Source organism: Eumetopias jubatus, unplaced genomic scaffold, assembly GCF_037043125.1.
Source record: "Eumetopias jubatus isolate StellerSeaLion01/CBP00866 unplaced genomic scaffold, mEumJub1_p1.0 scaffold_4, whole genome shotgun sequence".
Classification (NCBI taxonomy): domain Eukaryota; kingdom Metazoa; phylum Chordata; class Mammalia; order Carnivora; family Otariidae; genus Eumetopias; species Eumetopias jubatus.
Genome location: NW_028274810.1, coordinates 91,032,577 through 91,042,493, shown reverse-complemented (window position 1 = coordinate 91,042,493; position 9,917 = coordinate 91,032,577). Strand labels below are relative to the sequence as shown.

At 48.9% G+C, this 9,917-nt stretch overlaps 1 protein-coding gene across 1 annotated transcript; it reads left to right on the top strand.

Moving 5' to 3' along the window:
* Positions 1-3,451: 3,451 nt before the first annotated feature.
* On the top strand, positions 3,452-9,600 carry LOC114199048 (proproteinase E-like). The gene is made up of 8 exons (XM_028090791.2): positions 3,452-3,524; positions 4,637-4,722; positions 5,802-5,899; positions 6,022-6,156; positions 7,287-7,423; positions 7,803-7,945; positions 8,553-8,705; positions 9,583-9,600. Exons 1-8 carry the CDS (start codon positions 3,452-3,454, stop codon positions 9,598-9,600), a joined length of 843 nt encoding a protein of 280 aa, XP_027946592.2.
* Positions 9,601-9,917: the final 317 nt, after the last annotated feature.

The window sequence follows — 9,917 nt, the reverse complement described above, 5'->3', positions numbered from 1 at the left end:
TGCAAAAGAATGAAACAGGACCAATATCTTATACTGTACACAAAAATTAACTCAAAATGGATTAAAGACTTGAATGTAAGACCTGAAACCATAAAAGTTCTAGACGGAAACATAAACAGTAAGCATCTTGACATACGTCTTGGTGATGATTGGTTGAATCTGACACCAAAAACAAAAGCGAAAGGCAAAAATAAACCAGTAAGACTACATCGGCATCTGAAGCCCTCCTGTGAGCTCCTCTAATCTTAGCTTGAGTTCTGTCTTAGTCTGTTAATTCAGCAAATACATAATGTGTACCCAATGTGTCATGCCCTGTTGTAAGTATTACACTGTGGTGCAGCATCCAGTCTGCGTCCCCAGGCAAACTATGGGTCCCATCAAGAGGGAATCTCTATGTTCTTGGCCTCCAACCTAGGGCCTGCCCACGGTGGATCCTCAAGGAAAAGGCAACCTACCAAATGGGAGAAAATAATTGCAAATCACATCTCTGATAAGGGCCCAAAATCCAAAATACATAAAGAATTCATACAATTCAACAGCAACAAAGGTCCGTTTAAAAAAATGGGCAGAAGATATGAATAGACATTTTTCCAAAGAAGACTTACAAAAGGCCAACAGGTACTTGGAAAGAATCTCCATATCATTAATTGCCATCATTAATTAATCATTAATCACCCCTAATCACCATAAATGCAAACTCAAACCACAGTGAAGTATCACCTCACACCTGTTAGAATGGTGATTTTTTTCAAGCAGGCCCCATGCTCAGTGTGAAGCCCAACGTGGGGCTTGAACTCACAGCGCTAAGATCAAGACCTGACCCAAGATCAAGAATTGGATGCTTAACCAACTGAATCACCCAGGTGTGCCTAGAATGGCTATTATCAAGAAGATAGAAACAACAGGTGTTGGGGCACCTGGGTGGCTCAGTCATTAAGCATCTGCCTTCAGCTCAGGTCATGATCCCAGGGTCCTGGGATTGAGCCCCACATCGGGCTCCCTGCTCCACGGGAAGCCTGCTTCTCCCTCTCCCTCTCCCACTCCCCCTGCTGTGTTCCCTCTCTCATTGTGTCTCTCTCTCTCTCAAATAAATAAATAAAATCTTAAAAAAAAGAAAGAAATAGGTGTTGGCTAGGATGCGGAGAAAAGGAACTGTTGTACACTATTAGTGGGAATGTAAACTGGTACAGCCACTAAGGAAAGCAGGACGGAAGTGCCTCAAAAAATTAAAAATAGAACTACCATATGACCCTGCAATTCCATTTCTGGGTATTTATCCAAAGAGAATGAAAAAACTAACTCAAAAAGATATATGCTCCCCATGTTACAATAGTCAAGATGTGGGAACAACCTAAGTGTCTACCTATGAATGGATAAACGGATATAGATGTGAAATATGTACAACGGAATGTAATCCAGCCATAAAAAAGGATGAAATCTTGTCATTTGGGACATGAATGGACTCTGAGGGCATTATGCTAAGTGAAATAAGTCAGCGAGAGAAAGACAAATACCGTATGGTCTATTTTATATACAGAATCTAAACAAAGAAAACCCAGGCTCATAGATGCAGAGGACAGATTTGTGGTTGCAAGAGGTGGGGGGCGGGGGCACCTGGGTGGCTCAGATGGTTAGGCATCTGCCTTCGGCTCAGGTCATGATCCCGGGGTCCTGGGATCGAGCCCCGCATCGGGCTCCCTGCTAGGCGGGGAGCCTGCTTCTCCCTCTGCCTCTGCCTCTCTCTCTCTCTGACTCTCATGAATAAATAAATAAAAACATTAAAAAAAAAAAGGTGGGGGCGGGGTGGGGGTAGGAGAAACGAGTGAACCGTTTTTTAAAAATTTTTAAATAAATCAAACAAAAATTTTTTAAAAAAAGGATGGCAAAAAGACATAAATAGGCATTTCATGGATGATGAAATATGGATGTCCAATGAACATTTTAAAAGATGCTCAATCTCGGGTGCCTGGGTGGCTCAGTCAGTTAAATGTCTGCCTTCGGCTCAGGTCATGATCCCAGGGTCCTGGGATTGAGCCCGGCATCAGGCTCCCTGCTCTGAGGGGAGCTTGCTTTTCCCTCTCCCTCTGCCTGCTACTCCCCCCTGCTTGTGCTCGCTCTCTCTCTCTCTCTCTCTCTCTCTGTCAAATAAATAAATAAAATCTTAAAAAAACCACAAAATAAAAGATGCTCAATCTCATTTGTGATAAATTAAATGCAAATGAAGATCACAATGAAACACCATTTCACACCTCACAGTTGTGCAAACAATTAAGAATGGCAATAAGAAAGTTGGCTCAGATGAGGAATGACAGGACCCGTCATTCCCTGTTAATGAGACTATCAACTCTTTGTCATTATACCGTGCAGCTGGACCATTGCATACCCTATGTTTCATTAATTCTTATCCACGGCATAGAGTAGATATATGTGCACCGCTTCCATAAAAGCAAAGAATGAGTAACAACAACAACAACAACAACAAAAAGAAGAATGAGTAACACTCAAACATCTATTAACAATAGATTGGATAGATTTTGGAATATTTGAAGTATGGACTACTAAATAGTAAAAATAAATCAATTACATGCATCAACATGGATGGATTTCAGAAATCAATATTGAACACAAAATAAAAGTGACATCACAAATGAATAATCACTATGTGATTCTACTCACATAGAGGGCCAAAAAGGAAAGCCAAGGTAGTAGGAATACATATGTATGTATCAGGAATACATATGTATGTGAAAATCTAATGAAAGCAAGGGAATGTCATAGGGTTGAGATACACAGAGGAATTATGTTTTATTTCTGAAGCTGGGTGGTGAGAATAAAGGTATTTATTTTACTGTTATTTTTTAAACTACACACACACACACACACACACACACACACACCAAGTAGTCTTTATTTCTTTTTATTGATTTGTCATTGTCTCCCCACTAGACTCAAGCTCTAGGGGAGCTGGGACCATGTCTCGTTCATGGCTCCATCCCCCAGAACATCCTGATATGGACAAAGCACTCAACAATTTTTTTTTTTTTTGAGGTGGATCCTAATATAGCTCCTGACTTAGAGATGAGAAACCTGAGGTTCAGAGAGGTTAGGCCATGCGCCCAAGGATGAAGAGCCTAGAGGGGCAGAGCTGTAGGAGTTGAACCCACGTCTGGCCACTTCCAGAGCCCATGTTTTCTCCTGGAAGACGTTGGCTTGTTCCGATGAGAACTTTCCTTCCGCCTCCCCTGTTATCAGCTGACCATTCAGTGCGACCTGTGTGGCCACAGGTTGGTGGGAACCTTGGGTCTTGCTGTTGGCTGTCACCCCGCCATGGGCAGGAGGCGGGGGCCATGGCCTTGGACCATGAGAGAGCTGGCGTTCCACCACCTGTTCTGGGAATGGGGCCCAATCTGCCCCCCCATCCGCCTTCTGCCCTATATTAGAGCCACAGGCTATGTGTGTCTTTCCTGTCGTCTCAAGGCTCATGATGCTCCAGCTGCTCAGTTCGCTCCTATTTGTGGCCCTTGGTAAGACCCCAGCCTGTGCTGCACTGGGTCAGGGACCCTTGAAATCTGTCACCCAACCTGAGTCTCATGAACCCAACACCTGGCTCCACAGGAGGAGATCTCAGCTTGTACCCGGGCATGATTGTGGGGGTTCAGCTTGGTGCTGGGGCAGGACAATGGCGGAGGAGCCATGGATGGAACAGCTCAGGAGAAAAGACTGGAGTACCCAAAGCACTGTGGTGGGACTCCTCGTTTGGGGGCAGTAAAGAAAATCTGGTTGTGAAGAGTTTGGGCTCTGTGGTTAGAGGGCTTGTGTTGGAATTTCTGTTCCTCTGCTTAACCCTCCAACGCTCCTCTTCCTCCCCCTACCCCACTCCATATCCTGTGGAAAAGGCTAGCCTCCATAGCCTTTTCCTAGTCTCTCCGCCATATTATAATCCAGCTCAGGGCCACCTCCTCCAAGCAGCCTCCCTTGACTGACAGTAATAGTAACAGATAATGTTTATTGAGTGCTTACTATATGCCAGAGAATGCTAAGGATTTTTTCTCATATTATCTCTTGTAATCCTTGTAATCCTGTATATGTATCTTTTATAATCCTTTTCTTACATTATCTCTCATAATGTAAGAGTGCTTACTATATGCCACGGAATGCTCAGGATTTTTTTTTTAATTATTTCTTGTAACAGACCCATATGATCAGTATTATTAGTATCCCCATTTTACAGATGGAGAAACTGACCCTCAGAGAAGTAAAGTAGCCCACGCTAGAAGCAGGGGCAGAGCTGTATTTTGAACACAGGCAGTCTTATTCCAAAGCCATCACTTTTCATGACAATTAGCTATCACTTCTCAAGGGCTCGCTGGGCACCAGGCACTGTTCTAAGTGCATCAGCTCCTTCAATCCTGCTGTGGAAGGAGGTCACATCTCCATTCCTAGCCTCCTGGGACTCTGGAAACCCCTGGTCTAGTCCAAATGCTCACTGATCATACGTGGCTACAAAGGTCCAGGGAGGGGAAAGAGCTTACGCCGGGTCATGCCAGCGTGTGGTGCATCTAGAACTGAGACCCAGGCCTCTTCTTTGTTTTGGGGGGACTCTCTGGCTGACTGATGTCTCTGCTCTCCCTTCCAGCCTCGGGCTGTGGCCGACCTTCCCGCCAGCCCTCCGCCCGCGTTGTCAATGGTGAGGATGCAGTCCCCTACAGCTGGCCTTGGCAGGTAAGAGCAATACGAGTGGCCCTATTTCTCACCATGGGCTCTGCACCCTCTTCTGACTGCAAAGCATTCAGTCTTGACTCCACTGCTTTGCTTCCAGTATCCTTTTCAGCTTCCAAAGACCAGGAGACTCTTAGACAGTCGACTTCACATGGAAGTCTTATCCACCCAATCCGTAACCCTCCCTGGGCTGTTGGCAAATCAGAAGTGGAATCTGGGGAGAAGGCAATGTTTATTTGGTGCACGAATAGTGGAATTTTAGGCACTATTTTGGGGAGGGAGATTTGGGGGTAGACATTTCTAGACTCCTCGAATTATACAACAAGGCCACAAGGTCTGAGAGCACTAAAGGAAAGAAGGGCTTTATAGAGGTCGGTGGGGCACAGGGGGCTAGACCCACACAGTAGCCACCAGCCACATGTGTTTGTTTAACTTTAAATTAATTAAAATAAAATAATGTTAAAATTCAGTTGCTCAATGCTAGCCACATTTCAAATTCTCAATAGCCACATACGGCTAGTGGCTACCATATTGGACAGCCAAGATATAGAGCCTTTCCATCAACACAGAAAGTTCTGTCGGGGGGCGCCTGGGTGGCTCAGTCAGTTAAGCGGCTGCCTTCAGTTCAGGTCATGATCCTAAGGTCCTGGGATCAAGTCCCGCATCGGGCTACCTGCTCAGCGGAGAGTCTGCTTCTCCCTCTGCCCCTCCCCCCCCTTAGGCTCTCTCTGTCTCTCTCGCAAAAATAAATGAATAAATTCTTGAAAAAGAAAAGAAAGTTCTATTGGATGGTGTTGGTCTACAGCAGGGGACAGCTAACTTGTTCTGTAAAGGACCAGAGAGTAATAGTTTAGCTTTTGTCAACCATATGGTTTCTATTGCATGACTTAACTCTTTGTGGTAGTGTGAAAGCAGCCATAGATGATATAGTCCTGTAGGTGGAACACTGCACATTTCTGGAGGATGCCATTCTGCGTGAATGATGCCCTCTAGAGTTGTATAGTGCACAACCTATACAGCCGTGAATATCAGCCCTTATTGGGGGCCCAGACCACTTAGGCTCCTCCCTCCCTTGCCACCAGGTCTCCCTGCAGTACAAGAAAAATGGAGCCTTCTACCACACCTGTGGCGGCAGCCTTATCGCCCCCGACTGGGTCATGACTGCAGGCCACTGCATCTCGTAAATTCTTTTGGTTGCCCCTGTCTCTGCATGAGAACCAGGAGGGCTGGGTCAGTGGGTGGCTGTGGGAGGGGAGGGATGCTAGCCAGTCAGGCCTAGACTGACCTAACTTCCATTGGCAGGAACTCCTTGACCTACCAGGTGGTGTTGGGCGAGTATAACCGGGTTGAGGATGAGGGCTCCGAACAGGTGATCCCCATCAATGCCGGGGACCTCTTCGTGCATCCACTCTGGAACTCCAACTGCGTAGCCTGTGGGTGAGTGAATGCTTAGGTCTAGGACCCAGAGGTTACTGGTCCCCTCGTGACTCAAAGATGATTCTGAGGAAACTCCCAGGAACAGTGGGGCTGGGTCCAGCATCTTGGGCCCTGGTCCTACACACTGAGGGTCAGAGCCAGGAGAGCCTTTAAGGACCATCTACACAAAACCTCTCTCCTTGTGGAAGGACAGCAGGGCCCCAGGAGGGCCAGGAACTCCCCCAAGTCCACCTGGCTAGTTGACTTGAACCCGGGACATCTCTGGCATCCCCTTTCCCAAATCCAAGGGTTCTTCCATTCAATCAAACTTTATCCAGTGCATCCTGGGTTCCCGGCACTGTGGGCGAAGGGAGGAGCACCATACTGAAAGTCAAGCTCCAGCAGTAAGTTGCTGTGTGGCTTGGGCAAGTCACTGCCTTCTGGGGCCTCAATTATACCATATGTCATGGTGACCTTCTGGGTTTCCTGGGTGGTTTGAAGGTCAGGGAGGGGATCACTGGGTAAGAACACTAAAGCAGGGCTTCCTAAGGCCCTCAAGCATGTGCAAAATTATGTGTCTGCGTGGCTCAGCATTTTTTCTGGTGAACGTCAAAGAAGGGTGCAGAACCCCTGAAAGTGCAGGGCAGGAGAGAGGGGCCATGATGATCATGACCTTGACCCATCCTCATGGGACTCCTGGGGTACTTGAAAAGGAAAGGGGACCCAGGTGAAATGACTTGAGTGACAAGCAAGCAGATGAAGACTGACAGCAGGGGTTCTCGAAGTGTGGTCCGTAGGCCAGCAGCATCAGCATCACCTGGGACCCTGTTAGAAATGTGAATCCTCACGCCCCCTGAGCCCTGGGGTGGGACAGCAACCTATCTTTTAGGAGACCTCCACGATCCTGACACAGTTGAAGTGTGCAAACCTTGGTGTAAGAGCTGAGGACAGCTAGGAAGGCCAAGGGTCAGCATGGGCGCAAGGGGGGTGGGGGAGGTTCTCAGCCCTAAAAACACATGTGATTCAGAAGGAAAGGAGCAGGGAGGACATCCCGGAGGTGAACTCTCTGCAGCTAAGGCTGGAAGGTGGGGCTTGGTCTGGCCTGAGAACCAGGCTTCCCTGACGCTTCCTGACTCCTTCCTCCTCCCCAGCAATGACATCGCCCTCATCAAGCTCTCACGCAGCGCCCAACTGGGAGATGCTGTCCAGCTCGCCTGCCTCCCGCCCGCTGGGGACATCCTGCCCAACGGGGCGCCCTGCTACATCAGCGGCTGGGGCCGGCTCTCCAGTGCGTGCTGACACTTCCTGCCAGCCCCAGGGACTGTGGGCAGGAAGACAGGGCCTGGGGGTGGGGGTGGGGACTGAACAACCGGGATGGGTCCTTGCACTGGCCTCCTATTCCTCCTCCAGGAGCACCTCTCCCCCCATCTGCCCAGACACCAGTGTGTTCAATTGAGCATTTTGTAGTGTCTCCTGCGTGCCAGGTGCTGGGGATGTTATGGTGGACAAAGCAGGCAGACCCTCTGGTGGGAGAAGAGTCCCCATCAGCCTAGAAGAGTTGCCTTCCCCAACCCCCCACCCCACTCTGAGGCTCCCAGGCCTACTCGCAGGCCCCAGCCCAAGGCTGCACCCCCATGCCACCCCACTGAGCACCGTGTCTCCCACAGCTGGTGGGCCACTCCCAGACAAGCTGCAGCAGGCCCTGCTGCCCGTGGTGGACTATGAGCACTGCTCCAAGCGGGACTGGTGGGGCAGCTCCTTGAAGAAGAGCATGGTGTGCGCCGGCGGGGATCTTGTCTCTGGGTGCAACGTGAGTCAGCTCGGAGTGCAGGGCCCGGGGGGGACCTCGCCATCTGCCTATAGGAGGCAGATGAGAAATCCTACCTGCTTGCCCCATTCAGCCTGCAGACCAGGCAGGACTTGGAGGGAGTCAGTGTGGTCCAGACACACCACCCTGGCCTCTGGCTTCTGGTCCCAGCTCACACTGGCCTGACCTGGAGCAAATCGCTTGACCAGGTCCTCGGGCTTCCCCTGAAGCCCTGCAAGGGATACTGACACCATGATCTCTCAAGTCACCTTCAACTGTGTGGTCCTGAAGTTATGATAAAACAGTACTATCATTGCATTAGAAGTGAAGAGGGTTAATAATAGGATAACTGGCTGTAGTAATAATAATGGGAACTACCATTTATCGATTGCTTCCTCTCTGCTAGGTGCTGGGCTAAGAGCATATATTTATTATCACACTTCATTCTCATAAGATCCTGTAGGACAGATCTTAGTCCCCATCCCAAACAAGCCAACTGGGGCTTAGAGAGGTCAAGTCACCCAGGGGGTTCTCAAAACCCCCACGGTGAGAACCAATTCCTGCTGTCTCAGAAATGGCTCAGCTCCCCACCGCTATCTGACCATTCTAGGGTGACTCTGGAGGACCCCTCAACTGTCCCACAGCAGATGGCTCCTGGCAGGTCCACGGTGTGACAAGCTTTGTATCTGCCTTCGGCTGCAACACCATCAAGAAGCCCACAGTGTTCACACGAGTCTCGGCCTTCAATGACTGGATCGAGGAGGTGAGCGGGAGAGGGCGAGCGGGAGGCCCGCATGCCAGGCTGGGTGAGAACAGCAGATCCTGAGGAGGAGCTGAAAGGATCTCAGAAGGTCAGGAACAGAGGGGCCCTCAGAGGGCTTTGGGGGTGTTTTCTGCTGCGGCGTGTCTCCAGCAACTTCCATGGCTTCTGGATGGAGCTTTGAACCACGGCTGAATTGCCTTATTTCAGCAAGTGTTTAGGAAATGTCTTCTTTGGTCCAGGTCTTTTCCTGTCCTGAAAGATAGAGTGATGTGTGAAAGGGCAGCCTTGTGGGGAAGAGATGATTAAATGAGCAATAATCGGGCGCCTGGGTGGCTCAGATGGTTAAGCGTCTGCCTTCGGCTCAGGTCATGATCCCAGGGTCCTGGGATCGAGTCCCGTATCGGGCTCCCTGCTCAGTGCAGAGCCTGCTTCTCCCTCTCCCTCTGCCATTCCCTCTGCTTGTGCTCTTCTATCTCTCTCTCTGTCAAATAAATAAAATCTTTAAAAAAAAAAATAAATGAGCAATAATCATGAAATGTGGGGGGAGCTATGACTGGGACGCTCAGGCCCCAGTGAAAGAGTTAACCTTATCTGGGAATGAGTGGTCAGGGAGGGTTAATACTGTGCGTGATAACAGTAATAGCCACCATTTATAAACTACTTAAACATCTTTAGTTAATAGTGTCATCAACTGCCCGCCTGAGTACTATGATTACATCCCATTATACAGATGAGGAAACTGAGGCTCAGAGAGGTCAAGTCACTCTCTCAGGGTCACACAGCTGATGAGTGGCATGGCTGGAAATCGAACTCAGTTCCATATGGCTTCAGAATCTGCTCCTAACCAGATTATTCTGGGTCTCTCCACTTTTTCTAGGTCATGTCAAGCCACTAGAACCAAGGCCTCGGTGGCAGTGCTGATCCACATTCTTTGTAAAAAATAAAGATCTCTCAGAAAATCCCACCATGAGTCTCTCTTTCTTTGACTCACCTGTTCACTTCCAGGCTGTTCCTAAAATTGGAGATCTGATATGTAAGAGGTGAGACCAGATTCAACCCTCTCATGAGAATGAGAAAAACATGAGGCCCTGAGAGAAGAGAGGACTTGCTATCAAGCCACCAACAGTCCCCTGGGACGTGCCTGGGACTGGGAGGAGTGCCCAGGACACAGAACTTGCAGTGGTGAATGTAGGAGAGTCCCAAGAAGTTGGT